The sequence below is a fragment of the Vanacampus margaritifer genome, chromosome 11 (assembly GCF_051991255.1).
Source record: "Vanacampus margaritifer isolate UIUO_Vmar chromosome 11, RoL_Vmar_1.0, whole genome shotgun sequence".
Taxonomy (NCBI): domain Eukaryota; kingdom Metazoa; phylum Chordata; class Actinopteri; order Syngnathiformes; family Syngnathidae; genus Vanacampus; species Vanacampus margaritifer.
This window is the reverse complement of record NC_135442.1, coordinates 24,589,427-24,607,505: the sequence shown is the minus strand read 5'-3', so window position 1 is coordinate 24,607,505 and position 18,079 is coordinate 24,589,427. Positions and strand designations below refer to the sequence as shown.

The 18,079-nt window shown below is 40.8% G+C and overlaps 1 protein-coding gene across 7 annotated transcripts in view; it reads right to left on the bottom strand.

The window, feature by feature from the left end:
- Positions 1-6,491: 6,491 nt before the first annotated feature.
- LOC144060210 (interferon alpha/beta receptor 1a-like) overlaps positions 6,492-18,079 on the bottom strand; it is a 38,795-nt gene continuing 27,207 nt past the window's right edge. For all 7 annotated transcript variants that reach the window (XM_077579509.1, XM_077579510.1, XM_077579511.1 and 4 more), the window contains 2 exons: positions 7,450-7,626; positions 6,492-6,880 (listed from right to left, as the gene is read on the bottom strand). In XM_077579509.1, the coding sequence (XP_077435635.1) occupies positions 7,462-7,626 (165 nt within the window). In that variant the 3' untranslated portion in view covers positions 6,492-6,880; positions 7,450-7,461. The remainder of the gene's footprint in view (positions 6,881-7,449; positions 7,627-18,079) is intronic.

The window sequence follows — 18,079 nt, the reverse complement described above, 5'->3', positions numbered from 1 at the left end:
GTACCCTTAAGTGTTCCACCAAGCGTCGGTTGACAAATAGACTGTAAACCATAGTACGTTAACTTCTAGTCATTATTCATTAGCAATCCTAGTTGTTCACACCAGGCGATTCGGCAGATCATTCCTGGTTGATTCACTACCATAGTCATACCAAACACCAGGATTGTCATCAGCATCATTTCCTAGCATGTGAATTAACTTCGCTCGTTGTATTGTACTTGTACATACTAAGGCACTTTCAGTTTACGTTGAATATGCCGACGCCATATGGACAAAAGTGGTATTGTTATGTCTAAAGGAAGACCACATTTCCGATGAGGACAAGCGTAGTTTTTTTTAGCTCACGCCAGCGAGTCAAATCCGGGTCAATGTTGATCCTTGACTGTCCTTTCATCCGGGGTAGCGTTTGACGTATGCCATAAAGCAGTCAGCAAATTTGTACCAATGTCTTCTCCGTGATCAGACTATACCCACTCCTCCGATGAATATGCATTGGACTCGGGGTACTCTTCATCGTCCGATTGAACGTCCGCCTGTGCAGAAGTGCTCGGTTGTGCACCACGTTTTCCGGTGTTAGGATCGCTAGCCGGTGAGGCTTTACGACGTGATCGAAGCCTCCGCGTCAACGCTTCCAACTTCGGCGTCAACCTCGGATCGGAGTCACCATCATCATCATCAATGTGCTCTTTAGCATTGGTCGATGCTTTTCGTCTTTAAAAAAATGCTCAAGCGTAAGCTGCTTGCAACCGGTTGCCATTTTCGCTTCCTCACCCATTCTCCCCTCAACACAATGGAGGCATTGGCTGGAGGGAGCTGAGGTCCCATTCCTGGTACTCACAGACCACAAAAATCTCACCTATTTGCAGTTAGCTAAACGCTTGAACCCCCGTCATGCTCGTTGGGCTCTTTTTGGGGGGGGGGGAGATTGAACTTCTCACTCTCTTATTGACCAGGTGCCCGTAACACCAAACCAGATGCTCTCTCACGATTCCCCTCAGAAGAAGCAGGACTCAGAGACAATCCTCCCGCCTTCCTGTATTGTCATGGCTACAACATGGGACATCGAGAGGGTCGTACTGCAGGCCCAGGAACAACACCCAAACCCTGGTGCAGGCCTTAACTCTTTGACTGCCAAAAACGTTAAATAACGTTTCGTAAAATCCTACGGAGGACTGCCAAAGACGTTAAAAGACGTTCACTATGTGTTTTTTTTTGGGGGGGTGAAACGGGTGGAGGAAAGCCTTGGCCAGTGAAGAAGGTTGCGTTAAAAATATAAACTTTTGCGTGTCCAATAAATCAAATGTTGAGATTTCCGTGAAAAGGGTTCCTTGCAAGGTCATTTATTCCGGAGGCCTCCAGTCACATCATTGAATAGAACTTAAAGCAGTTTCATTCAATAATGCCCCTCCTCCTTCGAAGAGCGAGCTTTTTATTACAATCAAGTTTGAAAGAACCATGCCTCTTTCTCCTCCCCTCATGAATAAGTAAATATGTTATATAACAGAAAAAACAGATTGAAAAACAGGATTCTCAGTACACAGTTGCAGCTGTATTCATCTCTAGACAAAATATACTTTCAGGGCACTTTTCGTACTTTCTCCCAAAACAAGATCTCAAAAACAAGTTGAACTGGACAACTCCTAATGTAGTATAGTTGTGGGAGTGCGCGCTCTCTCTCACGAACAGAATGTGTTTTCGCACAGAACACTGAGAAGGAATTTTAGACCAAACAACGTACCAGCTTAGGTTAAGGTCAAATTATACTGAGTTCAACACTATTTTACCTACTGACACATCCATAAAACATTTCAACATGGTTAATATATGAAATAAAGAATTAAAAATGTTAATAATGTATAAAACCAGCTGTGCTGAAAGTATCAAGCAGATCTAGTTAGTATAATGCCTATTTTTGGGCACTAGATGGCAGCGATGACTCTCTTTGGACAAGATTGGGTAGGCGCCAGTAGAAGACGTGAGGCGGAGCTAGAGTGTTGAGGGGAGAATGGCTGAGAAAGCGAAAATGGCGACCGGTTGCAAGCAGCTCACGCTTGAGCATTTTTTTCAAAGACGAAAAGCATCGACCAATGCTAAAGAGCACATTGATGACGACGATGAGGATGATGGTGACTCCGAGGTTGACGCCGAAGTTGGAAGCTTTGACGTGGCGGCTATGATCACGTCATAAAGCCTCACCGGCTAGCGATGCTAACGCCGGAAAACGCGGAGCACAACCGACGACCGGTTGCAAGCAGCTCACGCTTGAGCATTTATTTTCAAAGACGAAAAGCATTGACCAATGCTAAAGAGCACATTGATGACGACGATGATGATGGTGACTCCGAGGTTGACGCCGAAGTTGGAAGCGTTGACGCGGAGGCTTCGATCACGTCGTAAAGCCTCACCGGCTAGCGATGCTAACGCCGGAAAACGTGGTGCACAACCGAGCCTGCACAGGCGGACGTTCAATCGGACGATGAAGAGTACCCCGAGTCCAATGCATATTCATCGGAGGAGTGGGTACAGTTTGATCACGGAGAAGACACTGGTTCTGGACTACGATGTCACCATGAATGGAGTGGATAAGATGGATCAGAACATCTACCACCCCGTATAGGAACTGAAGGACATGAGGAAGCCAGACGTAACACCACCGTAACGTCACCGTATCATGATCCTGAGAGTAGACTTGATGGCAACATGGCCAAACACACACTGCAGTATATACTTGCTATTCCCCGGGAAAAAAAGGCCGGCAAGAAAGTGTAGCGTCTTCACGCGAAGGCGCAATCGCAGTGAAACTAATCTGTTGTGCAAATCCTGCTGCGTCCCCTTGCACGCAGGGGAGTGTTACAAAGAGAAAAACTGTATTTGAAACATCCACACAATTGTAAATAGTACCACGGTTGCATACATTTGTAAATAGTTTGCCAAATTGTTTTGTCAAATTGTTACACTGTTGAATGTAAATAAACGCATTTTGCTATCAAAAAACACTTTTTCATTGTTGGTGTTAGTGTTTTACAGAAGTAAAGCACTGTTTAGGTGTTTGTGGCATCATTCATGGAAAAAAAAGGTGTCAAATTCACGAGAGTGCATGAAATAACATCGTTTCACAAAAAGCTTGATTTCTCCGTATTTTGTTTCAAAACAGAGCATTTCCACTACATTTTAATGGGCATTTAAATCGCAGCCTTTCACGATTACATTATCGCATTTTGTCAAACCGTGATTTTAATTCCAAATGCAATTAATCGTTTAGCCCTAACAAGTATTTGTCAAAATCCACGTTCAGTTTGGAGATCAACCCACTAGGTTTCAGTGTGGTGAGTTGAGAATTCTGTAATGCGTTCTTTTAGCTTGTGAATTTCAAATGCAAAGCTATGCTAATTTTGTCCCTGCGCACAGGCAGTTTGTGTGCTCATATTGAGTTCCTGTGTCAATTTTGCAACTTGGTTTTCCAGGTCGAAGCAGTCAGAATTCAGTGTCGAGGGAAATATGTTGAGCTGAGCTTCAGTCTGACTGAGTCGGGTCTCAATAGCCTGTAAACGTGCCTCAGTCTCATTGCGGGTTGGAGGCTAGGCAAGCAGGTTCGTTGAAGAGATGAAAGGCAGGTCCAGCTGGGGAAGAGAGTTCATCAAGGCGGGAAAAGCCCTCACGGCCCAAGGATTGAATTTCAATCCCTCTGGAGTCTGATTTGCTGGCTGGCAGGGGCCCTTTTTGTTTTGGGTTCAAAGCGCCTTGTTCGGCCACACCCCAATCCTTCGCCTGGCAGAGACAACAGCGTGTTTTGCGCTGAGCCTGTCGGGTCGCGATGGCCTCTGTGAGGGTAGTGTGTAGCAGCCACACAGCCAAGAAATTTGAGTCTGACTTCTGCTACAGCAAGCAGCTTAGACAAAAGGAATGCATGCGGACAGGATCGTTTGGTCAATAGGACGGGAGCCAAAACAGGGAAGAGGAAGATAGATGTGAACCCTGACTTTTTATAGGTAGCTATTGCTAGCATCCTCACCAGGGGTCCTGTCTGGCATCTCAGATTTCACCAGCGCGGCTGGTGGAAAATTAACAGCTTGGAGAGAATTTTGTGAAGAATTATCAGGTTGGATTTTTTATCCCATCTTTGACAAACTGAAAAAGATGAATTATTGTTTGCTTTTTTCATTTATTTTTAGCATACAGTACTGCAGGTAACAGTTTGTCCAACATAGTGTCTTTAAGAACTTTTAGCACTACCAAAGATAACATGGTATGGATGCAGATTACCACATAAAAGTACTCACGCTTTATTTTCAATTATTTCCTTAAAAAAAAAGAAAGAGAAGAAGCTTGTCTTTTTGTCAGAGATAGCTGGTATGGGAGGTTTATCCATCTCATCATCATCATTATTATTATTGGTACTGTTTTTTGGTTTTGTTATGGATGGGGTTTAAACAAATTTGATCTATGCCAGCACTGCATGGTAAGCAGAATGGTTGTGTTCAATTAAACAAGTTCAGATTTCACTTTAACTACATGTTGGAACGGCATTGGACAAGATAATTTGTACTTATATTTTCCCATACTTTTATATTTAATATATTTAATAATAATATATAATATATATTTATTTAATATTTTTTGTTTGTGATTTTCTAATGTAAAATAGGTACCTGGTTTAAACAAAGGTTGTTGTCCAAGTGATATAATCAATTTTCTAACAAAAAAATGAACAAAACTAAGTCTGTAAGCTTAGTCAATGCGGCTGCACGGTAGATCTTGAGAGACTCCGTACACTGGTCTCCCTCTAAACGGGCAGTGTTGTCACTGTAATCTGATTACTTTCTTTCAATAACGAGCAATCTAACACGTTCATTTTTCCAAACCAGTAATCTGATTAAAGTTACTTTCCTAAGTGGCTGCGCATTACTATTTTTATTACCTCATAATGTATGTAAAATTCAGAATTTTGTTGTCTATTTTGAAAAGAATTTTGAGAAGAAAATGTTTCTCTTGTATTTGGGAGTTCTCAGCGGAAGACGCAACGCCAGGTCACGTGTACCAAATAAAGAGTGCTAAACAGAAATGGCAACACTGGAACACACAACACACTTAGTTGAGCTGCCCCACACAGTGTCTTTCTCGTCATACCTCGCGAAAGTATGCCAGAGCAACAAAAAAAAAAAGGCTAACTGCATAACTGTAGTTCAACTTTGGTACTTGAGAAATTAGAAAAAGGTTATAGTAGTTACAGTTGCGTCCAGCCTACATGGAAAAGTTTATAGTTAACAGTTTGTAACCAACCTGCAGGTGTAACGTGTTATACACCAATTTCTGTATTGTAAAACTAGAGAAACAGAAACATGTCCATGTTTCAAGTTTATGCACTTTAAGTAACCGGTTGTCATTCTTATGTTGAGGCAGCAAAGGGCGGAAATTGGTAAAAATAACTGATAAGTTACTTTTTAAATAACTTAATTACTTTGACAATAAAGTAATGTGTAAAGTAACTATATTAATTTTTTGAGGAGATAATCAGTAATCACATTAGTTTTTCAAGTAATCTGTGACAACACTGTAAACTGGTATCATGCCGTTCGTCTCTTTAAGCTCCTGGTGATACCGATAGCACAAAAACATCTATCCATTCATCCAAAAGCAATGAAATACAGTGGAACCTCGGAGTTCGAACGTCTCAGAACTCATACAAATCAGACTTTGAACAAAAAATCTCAGTAAAATATGCCTCGGAATTTGACCTCATACTCGGAGTTTGAACACCCAAGCAAACTAAGCAAAGCCGAAGGTACCTTGATCGGGTAGCCAAGTGAAGCCGAGCGATGCCGAATGCTTACGTTGCGGTAGTGGAGACAAAGCGCTGCTCATTTCCAATCAGAGCGGGTAAATACTCCCGGAGGTACATTCGCGAGTGCATTTTGATTTTTCCTTGACAATTTTCTTTGACATTGGTCCAAAGAAAGACAGCAATTCCAGTGGCAGAAAAGAAAAATGTACAGTGCTGCGAACCATAGTGGATTTAGGAAGATTATTGCACCGACCGTGACTACTTCCGTAAATACTGCACAAGGACCCCCCACCCTAGCTGTTCAACAACGTGCCTGATGCTAAACAGCGTACAAGGACCCCTTATTATGCCCAATGTAAAATACACTAACTCAGCACTAAACTAAAGCATGCATCAACACTGATGCCATCACACCACAACATAAAAGGTAAGGTATTTTTTATTGTTTAAAATACTGTACATGTTTTTTACATAAATAGAAATTAAAATACAAATTTTCTGTTTTTGGATCTTGGGAACAGATTAATTGCATTTACATTATTTCCTATGGGAACATTTTTTTCAGAGGTTGAACAATTCGGACTTTGAACACTTCACAGGAACAAATTGTATTCAAATTCCGAGATACCACTGTAGTATGGAAAGAGCGCCATAGAGTGTCACGATTGGGTTGTGTTTGATGGACCCCAAAAGAAAGGAGCAGACCCAGTCAGGGCAAAAGTCACTCAGTTTTAATGAACCAACAAAAAGCGAGCAGCACGTGGACAAAAGGTTGCTCAACAAAAGGCGACGACGACAAAAAAGTGTACTTCGTGGGAAAAACAAGAAAACACAAAATCACGCCGGAGGGCGGATAAAACAGAGAGGAGTGTAGCATACAAAGTTGATTAAAGAAAAACGCTACTAGTCTAATTGCTCTCTATAGAAAGATTGCCGCTAGAAAGGTAGCAGTATCAAAACATCAGGTATGGTGAGTAGCGTCACGGAGCAATAACCCGACACTCCTCTCGGCTGCTGCCAGGCTTTTATTTTGGCCTGATGACCTAATGGGCAGCAGGTGTGTCGGCAGGATCTGCCCTCCAGCTGTTTCCCCAGCAACTGCAAGGGAGAAATCAGAAACAGCTGAAAACCAAAACATAACATAGAGATAGCTGTTAGTCCACTAGCCCTACTGAGTCCAGTCTGTGGACTACTATTGAACAGACAGGAGAGGCAAAAGCACAGACAGTTAAGAGAAATACAATTGTTCAATGAAATAAAGAATGCAACAGACTGGTAGTCAATAGGTCGCAACCTTGATGTAGTCATTTCAAGTTAATTTAATAATGTCTGTTCCATTAATTTTGCTTTTGAAAAATGGGAAGGTTCAAACAAAAGGTGCCCTGTCCTGATTTGTTTAACACATCCATCATGAAATGAAAGCTGGAATTCTGAACTTTTGTCTGATATTCATATTTTGTTCTGAAACCCAAATGTATTCAGTATACAACAAAACCAAAGGAATTGAAGCTTGCTGTTGCAATACTGTGGAGGTGGCAACTGTAATAGAGATCATAGCATTTCAACATTTGGTTGATCTGATTGCTTGTGTGTTTAACAATTGATATTAACACAGTAATTTAGCCTTGTAATTATCACTACATAAAAACAATGCAAAGTGAACTTACGTTTGCTTACTACTAGCTGGCTCCAGGCCCAAAAGAAGACATCGGTAGAACTTTTGAGGAATGACCGTGATATTCAGTGGGCTTTGCGGATATTGTGACTTTATCACAAAATAGTTCAGCTTCATATTCAGTGGACAGGAGACAAGGAATATCAGATCCAAAGGAGTCAAGAGGATACTGGGAACACAAATAGACATAAGCATACTTGATTGGTAATTTTTGTCTCCCAATATATTTATTTATTTAACAACACTCATTTATACATTAAATATTAGCTGCCAGCCATCTTAACATTCAGACTCACGTTGCTATATTGTTTTTTTTGTGACCGTGAGGCAAACGTGTAACCTTTTGACATTTTTATTTTTTTTTTTACATACATTTTCATTAGAAATGCCTGTGCACTGAAACACTAATAAAACAATGATTTGTTGCATACTTGTGTGATATTTTATGCTTGAAGAAGTGGGCCACACACCCATTTTCTACAAGGAAAAATCAGTAATTCACATGAGGCGTTGCCATTCACATTGTGTGTTGCATTTTTATAATTGGGTTTTCAATTTTGCACTTCAGTCTGCTGGTAGTGCAAATGCTGAGCTCTGTGTATCAATTGACTGGTATGTGTGTGTCATTCAAGAATGTGACTGTGTGTATCAAATGAGAAGACAAGTTCCATTTTGTGAACAGGTAAGAGATTTAATGGCATAGAGTCATCTTGAAAAGGGAGTGTCAGGTCTAGCATTTTGTGTGTGAGGTTTTTAGGTTTGTGTGTACAATTTGAAGAAATGTGTTAGTGTTTTGAGAAACGTGTGTTACGAACTGTAAAAAACTGTAAAAGTTAAATACAACTGAATTGTACTTGAGCAGTGAATCTTTTGTGTGCCACTTTAGGGAGACTGCATTCCACACTTTGCTTTAGAATATTACTTAAGTAAAATGAAAAAGTAGTCCTCCAAACAATTTAATTATTTTTTAAATCACAGTCAAACTGACAACAAATTAAATAGGAATGAGCAAATTCAGAAAGCCCAACTTTAAAAGTTCAAATAAAAGAACAAATCCAATCTTTAAAAACAAACTAAAATAAGCATGGAGGAGTTTGAGTGTTTAAACTGCTAACAAGATTCGAATGTAGCCTTACTTCAATAATACCCCACCCCAAGTTTGACTACCCATAGACGACAGTTGTGTCTTGAGATATGAGTTTAATTCATTCCATGACCACACTCTTATTTCAAAACAACTTTCCCCCAATGCAGTGAATAGAGAGACAATTTCTGTGTTCTTGTCTGTATTTTCTCAGTTTCACAAAAAAGACTTCCATAGAGGCGTGAACTTGTATTGCCCTCTCTTGTGTTTTTATTGTAAAATAGTTTAGCTCACTGTCTACACCACGTTCCCAGTTTCATTTATATTCAGGGTAGAAGAATTGTACTTTTTACTACTGCACTGCATCTATCTGTTCAGATTTACTTGAGCATTAGGAATGTCTCTTGCTTTACTACATGTTGTTTCCCAGCTTTTTTTGTTTTGCAGGCACTGAAATTCCATTTGCATAAACACCAATTAAAATGAAGTTGGGACATTGTGTAAAACATAAATAAAAACAGAATCCAATGATTTGCAAACATTTTGCAACTTATATTCAATTTAACACACTACAGACAAGTTATTTAAATTTCAAAGTTCGAACTAATGAACATTATTGTTGTTTTTTTTGCAAATGTTATCTCATTTTGAATTTAATGAATGCAACATATTCCAAAAAGCTTGGACAGGGGCAACAAAAGACTAGGAAAGTTGTGGAGTATTCAAAATACTGTACATCTGTTTGGAATATTCCATATGTGAACAGGTAAATTGGGAACAGGCGAGTATCATGATTGGCTATAAAAGGGGCGTCCTCAAATGTGTCCGTTGTTCAGAAGAAGGATGAACAACCACTGTGAACAACTAGTGAGCAAACAGTCCAACAAAAGTACAATTGTTTCTCAACGTACAATTGCACGGTATTCAGGAATTTCATCATCTCCTGTCCATAATACTATCAAGAAGAGAATTGAGAAATGTGGTGCCACTGCTTGAGCAGTCACCTTACTATGTTGGAGGTGTTTGTGCATCCCAATGATCCTAGGAACTAAGTTGTCTGGTGCTTTATGATCCTGGCAGGGTTACCCTTACCCATGACTAGACAAAACGCAACTCAAAAGACGAAGATTAATAAAAATATTGGACAAAGTTTTCCCTTGCACGGACGCAGGTCACCAAGGACTCCCCTCCTTCTTTCCTTCCCTGGAGCCAGGCCTGTATCTGTCGGTGATTCTCAACCCTGATCCTTGGGGACCCCTATCCAGCCTGTTTTCCATGTTTCCCTCAGCCAAGACTGGTGAGGATCGTTATCGCAATATTGCTAAAATTTGTCCTGTTTTGTCTGCTAGTGTCGCAGAGTTTATAATTAATGCTTTTGTTACATCTCGCCTCTACTACTGTAATGTATTAATTACTCTCTGGTCTTAAAAGTCTGCAGTTAGTACAAAATGCTGCAGCTAGAATTTTCACGCGGAAGAGAAAGTTCGATCGTATTACCCTGATACTAGCCAACTTGCATTGGCTCCCGGTCCACTTGAGATGTGATTTCGAGGTTTTGTTACTTAATCTTAATATTTAATCAACCTATGTTGTTCAATTTAATAACCTTCACATGCCACACCGCAAGGGGGCACTGCTACTTCTTTTATGCCAAGTGGGCTCTGGAGGGAGAGCGAGTGTTGGGCTGTGGTGGTAACAGTGGTGGGAGCAGCGGAATTAAGCGGTCTGAACTTGAAACAAAAGTGGAGTTCTTATTCCATCTAACATTGGTAGCAGAGGATGGTTAGCAACTACAGAGTTCCGCCACCATTTGAAGAGGGAAAACCCTACGAAAGCTGGAAAAATGAGGTCGGAATTTGGACAAGAGTCACCGACTTGGAGAAAAAAAAGCAAGCCCTCGCGGTGGCTTTGGCGCTATCAGGTAGGGCGCGAGAAACCGATGGAAATTCCAGTAGACAAACTAAATGATGACACGGGAATGAACACTCTATTTGCGAAATTTGATGGGTTGTTCCTAAAAGAAGAAAAGGACAGAATATATGAGGCTTACTCCAATTTTGACCGGATTATGAAAGACGTGAATATGTCCATGGCGGACTATGTAATAGAGCTTGAACAACGATATTCACGAATGCGGAAATACAACATGGAGTTACCTGATGCTGTTTTAGCTTTTAAGCTGCTGGACACAGCATGTTTGGAAATGACAGACAGGCAGCTAGCTTTAACAGCATGCAGTGACTTAACATTTGCTAACATGAAGTCAGCGCTGAAGAGGATATTTGGCGTAAACGCGAGTGCTGTAACGGAAGGTATCATCCAGGAAACGGTATATGCTACTGAAGAGGGTCTTCTGCCCAGATTTAGTCATAACTGTTTTAATTTATTTATTTCCTCAGTAGAACTTTTATCTGTGGATGTGTCTTTGTGAGTGATGTCGCAATTTCTGCCAAGTGTCTGTAATCAATGATGTTTTTAAAAAGTCTTATCGTCATGACTGGGACCTCATCAATTTCCACAACAATGGGCAATTGTCTGTGGTTGAAGTGTCTGTAATCAATGATGTTTTTTTAGTCTTATCTCATTGGTGGGGGCTTTTATGGTACCACCCCTTCAAGATAGTATAAAAATGTTGTGAGTCTGCTGTAACTACACACTTGCGAGAGGCTGCCACCATTGCTGGGAGCTCGCTAGTGACTGGAATATTCTGTAAAATAAAACCTTTGAAGGAACTGTTCACCGATCTCCAGCCTGTATTCGGATAACCAACATTCTCTTTACCCGAAAAACAACGAACACGCGGAAGACAAAGATGGTCTTCTAACACTACGGAGCAGCAACGGGACAAAAACAAAGCCTGGCATAGGTCCCCTCGATAGAAAAATCCACAAAACGGTACAAATCCACTTGACAAGTATGGACGGCGATCAAAATATGCCGTGTGCCAAAGTACGTTTCACTGGACTAAAGACTGTCCACACAAAGACGAGAGTGTAAAAATAACGGAGGATCGTGAAACGGAAGTTGAAGAGTGCAATGTTACTCTGTTTACCAAGGAACCACCAACAGACACAGAGATATTCATGACAGAATGTTTTGGCTCAGCAATAATAGACACTGCTTGCACTAGGACATTGTGCAGACAACAGTGGCTTGAACACTACAGTATTAGAAAAAAAAGTGCTAATACTATGAGAGGGAGTGAAAAACTAAGTTGCAGGCCATTTAAGTTTGGCGATGGAAATGGGGTCTACGCAGTGAAAAGTGTGAAGATACCGGCTAAAATTGGGCACACAAACTTTAACATAGAAGCTGAAGTTGTACCTGTTGACATCCAACTCCTCTTAAGCAAGACATCCTTAAGAAGAGCAGGAACAGTTTTGAACATGGAGCGTAACAGTGGATTTTACTAGTTCTGGACATTATTGTGTAAGCATTGTGGACAGTGAGCAGAAATGCAATGGTGATACGGAGCACATGCCAGCTACTGAGGAAGAATAACAGAAACTATGAAAACAGATAAGAAGATAAGAGTTTTAGAAAAACTTCACAAACAATTTGGACATGCCTCTGCAGACAAGCTTCAAAGACTTTTAAGCAGTTCCGGCAACAAGGACACTGGATGTGTCGACCTGCTACATGTAAAGTCAATGTGAAGTGTGTCAAAAATATTGTAGAGTTAAACCTAAACCTGCTGTGGGATTACCACTTGCTTCGATGTATAATGAAACTGTTGCTGTGGAGTTGCATGAGCTCGAGCCAGGAGTGAGCCCACCTAAAAAACTGTTTAATGATAATGGTGGGGAGTTCAACAATGAAGAAGTGAGAGACATGGCTGAATTTTAACATGGAAGTAAAAACAACAGCTGCCTACAGTCCTTGGAGTAACGGGCTGTTAGAACGACACAATCAGACCCTAACTGAGATCATAATGAAAGTGAAAACAAGCACTGGATGCAACTGGAGCACTGCTATGGACTGGACTTTGATGGCAAAGAACTGCCTGCAAAGTGTTCATGGCTACATTCCACACCAGCTGGTATTTGGAAAGAATCCCAATCTACCTTCTGTGTTGATTGACCAAGCATCTGCTCTAGAAGGTACCACAAAAAGTGAATAGGTCGCCATATTTCAGCTCTGCATGCAGCAAGAAAAGCTTTTACTGAAACAGAATGTTCGGAGAGAATACGAAGAGCACTAAAGAAACAGGTGCGTCACACAGATGAGCAGTTTGAACTCAGTGACAAGGTTTACTATAAAAGAGTGGACTGTCCTGAATGGAAAGGGCTAGGAGTGGTCATTGGACAGGATGGTGCAGTTGTTTTTGTCAGACATGGAGGAACCTGTGTTCGAGTTCATCAATTCAGACTGAAGAAAGTTACTCAGGAATATGATTACGACTCTCAGATTACCTGTGATCAAGAAAACAACAACAAGCTGTTGCTGTTGATATAACAGATGAGCCGGAAGAAGAGACACATGCTGAGCGCAGTGAGAATGAGAATGAGAATGATCTATTGCCCGCTATGGAAAACCAGAGGGCTGAAGGACAAGAGCATGGAAGTAGTGTCAATTTAAAGGATGGTAAGATTGCAACGTTCAAAAATACAGAAAATGGCATTCAACAAACGGCAAAAGTTTTGGGACGTGCTAGAAAAGTGACAGGAACATATAAAAACTGGTACAATTTGGAGCTGCTTGAGCCTGCTCAAATGGCTGGCACCAACAAATCTGCAGATGTGTCAGAGTTGGAGGATCTTCAAATCCAGGTGCATCGTGATGCCTCGGCAAATCCCTGTGAGGACATACTTGTGACAAAAGATGTCTCATTTGATTAAGCTAAGTCAAGTGAAATACAAAACTGGAGACAAAATGATGTGTTTGAAGAAGTTGAGGACAAGGGACAAAAGCGCAAATCCACACGATGGGTCTGCACAAGAGACAGTGACTGAATTTGTACCGAAAGCACGGCTTGTTGCAAGAGGATTTGAGGAGCTGCAAGTTACAGAGCTACAAAAAGACTCACCAACCTGTGCGTCTGAGTCACTGAGGCTTTTTGTAGCAGTGATTTGTCAAAGACAATGGGAACTTCATTCGATGGACATAAAGTCAGCCTTTTTACAGGGTATGAAACTGCCTAGAGACATTTTTGTCAAACCTCCTCCTGGAGCAAAAAGTGTAGGGACACTTTGGAAATTAAAGAAGTGTGTATATGGCATGGCAGATGTCTCTCTGTATTGGTACAACCGAGTAAAGAATATAATGATTGAGGCAGGAGGTAGACCCAGCAGTTTTCTACTGGCAGGACAATGAGAAGAATGTAACCGGTGTTCTAGCTTGTCATGTTGATGATTTCATTTGCCGTGGGTCTCAAATGTTTGAAATGACAGTCATGGCACATCTCAAAGCAAGGTTCAGCATTGGGCATGAAGCTCATGACAATTTTTCTTTTGTCGGTGTAGATTTTGTAACTTCTGAAAAAAGAGTGAAAATACATCAAGACACATACATTGCACACTTACAGCCTATACCTCTCACATCGTCACGAGCAGCTAAGCAAGCTTCACCTATTACTGAGGAAGAGAGGGATCAGCTCAGATCAAAGATATGGCAACTTTTATGGGTTGCTGGACAAAGCAGACCCGATGCCATGTTTGATGCCAGTAATCTGGCATCAAATCTCAAATGTGCTACCATACAGACCATTCATGAAGCAAATAGAGTTGTGTCTAAAATCAAAACTAAGACAGTTGAGTTGAACTTTCAACACTTTGGAAAATATAATGCCTGTAGTTGGTTACATTTACTGATGCATCTTTTGCAAATCTCTCAGATGGAGGTACTCAAGGTGGCCACTTCACTGTTTTGATGGTTGAAAACAGACTGTTTTCTCCTATTTTTTGGCAGTCAAAGAAAATCAAGAGAATTGTCAAGAATACACTTGCAGGTGAAACACTAGCAATGTCTGAGGAAATTGACAATGCAATTTTTCTGTCAACATTATTCTCTGAACTCTATGATGGTAGTACTGAGCAACCTGTACCAATAATCTGTGTTACTGATAATCATTCTCTTATGGATGCACTGAAGTATATTAAATTTGTTGCTGAAAAAAGGCTTCGCTTGGAAATCAGCTCTATTAAAGAGCTTATTGAAACCAAATGGGTTAAAAAGGTGCTGTGGTCAGACACCAAAGATCAATTGGCAGACTGTCTGACTGAAAAGGGAGCATCTTCAGCAATGTTACTCAAGGCTCTCTATGAAGGGCATTGGAAAATTGAGTGAACAACCAATTTATTGTTTCATGGTTACACAGTGCAGTATTTGTTTATAACACATTTATGTTATACATGTGTATAATGTTCATTTGTTTTCTTGCTTTATATGTGTGGGGTTTTTTTGGGGAAGAGACTGAGATTGTTCAATTTAATAACCTTCACATGCCACACCGCAAGGGGGCAGTGCTACTTCTTTTATGCCAAGTGGGCTCAGGAGGGAAAGCGAGTGTTGGGCTGTGGTGGTAACGGTGGTGGGAGCGAAGTGCAGCGGAATAAAGTGGTCTGAACTTGAAACAAAAGTGGCATTCTTATTCCATCTAACACCTAACCCTTAACCCTATAATATATTACACGGCTTAACGCCTTCCTATCTCGTCGACCTAAGTGTACCGTACGTTCTGACACGAAACCTTCGTCCGCAACACGCTGGTCTTTTGGTAATCTCAAGAACCCAAAATAGTTTTTGATTTGGGCTCCAGTGCTCTGGAATGCCCTACACTCGGAGTAAGGCTCATTTTTATACTCTTGCATTTGGCTGAATTATGTGGGCCTGGTTACTCCCCGGCTTGAAGATCGAGTTAGATGTCAATGAGCTTATTGGATGCTGCTTTACGGATTCTACACTAATGGACCGGGACGAGATCTGAGGCAGACCATCACCCTGGAGTTGCTGCCATGGAGATTTCTGCACCGACCAACCGGGCTTGGTTTGGTTATGGACCCACTTCCTTGACAATGTCTTCTTGCAGTGCTTCAATTTCCAAAATGAACTTTAGCACTATTCTAGGTTATATTGTTTAGCAGGGGATTTACATTTTTGTGGTCCCTTCTCATGGTTTCTTATTTTTCCCCTGATGTTTTTTTTTTAGTTTTTCCTTGCCCTCTTGTGATTCCATCAGGGGATTTCGTTAGTATTTGCCAACAGTGGGCATGTGAAGCCCTTTTACTCATTCGCTCCCAGCCATTTTCACTGAAGCAATCACCTTCGATCCCGGCTGTTTTGCTGGATTTTGACTGATTTCGCAAGGCCCACAGAATATTGTGTTCTATTGGTATAAAAACATGGAACATACCAAAAGAACAATTAGAGTATCTTCTTTCATCAGGAAAAAAAGTATATTTCTATCTGTTTCCGTTTTACAGCAATTAGCGTTAGATTATAGCTAAGTTTCATCATTATTCAAAAATATGTTTAAAACAATGGGGAAAAAGCCTTTTTGTAACATGGCCCTAGTTGGTCTTTTATACTCTGTTGCCACCTACTGGCCATTTTTGTAACAACTACCATTGCTTTAAGCTTTCTCTTCTGTTCAGAGGCTGCATCAAAGCCTCCTGTGTGCTCTACCATAATTTAAAAAACAACAACGTATAAATACGTTTTTGTGACTATAGTAGTATTTAACTCTTTGACTGCCAAAAACGTTTAATAACGTTTAGTAAAATCCTAAGGAGGGCTGCCAAAGACGTTAAAAACGTTCATTATGGGGTTTTTTTTTAGCGGGTGGAGGAAAGCCTTGGCCAGCTCTGCTGAAAGTATCAAGCAGATCTAGTTAGTATAATGACTATTTTTGGGCACTAGATGGCAGCGATGACTCTCTTTGGACAAGATCGGGTAGGCGTCAATAGAAGATGTGAGGCGGAGCTAGAGTGTTGAGGGGAGAATGGCTGAAGAAGCGAAAATGGCGACCGGTTGCAAGCAGCTCACGCTTGAGCATTTTTTTCAAAGACGAAAAGCATCGTCATATTGCATATTCATCGGAGGAGTGGGTACAGTCTGATTACAGAGAAGACACTGGTTCTGGACTACGATGCCACCATGAATGGAGTGGATAAGATGGATCAGAACATCTACCACCCGGTATAGGAACTGAAGTACATGAGGAAGCCAGACGTAACACCAGGTCACCGTCATGATCCTGAGAGTAGACTTGATGGCAACATGGCCAAACACACACTGCAATATATACCTGCTATTCACCGGAAAAAAAAGGCCGGCAAGAAAGTGTAGCGTCTGCACGCGAAGGGGCAATCGCAGTGAAACTAATCTGTTGTGCAAATCCTGCTGCGTCCCCTTGTGTTACAAAAAGAAAAACTGTAGTTGAAACATCCACACAATTGTAAATAGTACCACAGTTGCACACATTTGCTAAATAGTTTGCCAAATTGTTACACTGTTGAATGTAAATAAACACATTTTGCGATCAAAAAACACTTTTTCATTGTTGGTGGTAGTGTTTTACAGAAGTAAAGCACTGTTTAGGTGTTTGTGGCATCATTCATGGAAAAAAAAGGTGTCAAATTCACTAGAGTGCATGAAATAATATCGTTTCACAAAAAGCTTGATTTCTCCGTATTTTGGTCCAAAACAGAGCATTTGGGTGAAACTAAACATTTTCTATTGTTGATTAATGAAAAACGGACTAAGGTAGAAACAAACTTTTTTTTTCTGATGAAAGATGAGAGTTCAATCTTTCATTTGGTAGTATGTGTGTTTCCATAGTCCAAACACAAAATTTACCTTGAAAGATCAGTCAAAATGCTTAAATCGGCTGGCACCCACAGCATCCCTTTTCTGAAAACGGTTGGCAGTCAAAGAGTTAAAATAGAACATATTTTTATGTTTTTGGGAGCAAATGAGTGGAGATTCTTTTGTGATAAATGGCTATATAAATAAACTTGACTTGTGACATTCATGTCACGTGGTCAGGTGACGCGCTAGACCAATCGTGCTGTTTGTTGTAATTGTAACGAATATTGCCCATCACCCACCCTCAATTTTTTATTTTTTGCATTTTCCCCTTGGGAATGTGTGTGTGGGTCATAATCCTGTGTTTTCAGTTCAAAAAGAACTCTTTGAGTTTCCCTCCAGCAGGGACTGGATTTTGTTTTTACAACCCACAGTTAACACATACCTCAGCGCCTACAGACCTGAAAGCCTGTTTAGCAAGCAAACTAGCAATAAGACTGCTTATCAGTCCTCAGACCATCTTTTATGGTCAGCCATGTGTTGTTGGAAATAACGCCCCTTGAAAGTTATACGGTACAACAGTGCCCTCCAGCGGTCACTATCGGTTATCCTCAAGAATACTGCCGCTCCTAATTAATCTGAAGTCTACATAATTCGGGACATACGCGACTCTATGTACTTGACTGACATCAAGTGACTTCTGTTGTTTATCTTTGTACACAACCTGTATGTTTATCCCAAATGAATGATGTGTGTAATTTCTGTAGCCACCTAAGTTTAGCTAATTAGTAAG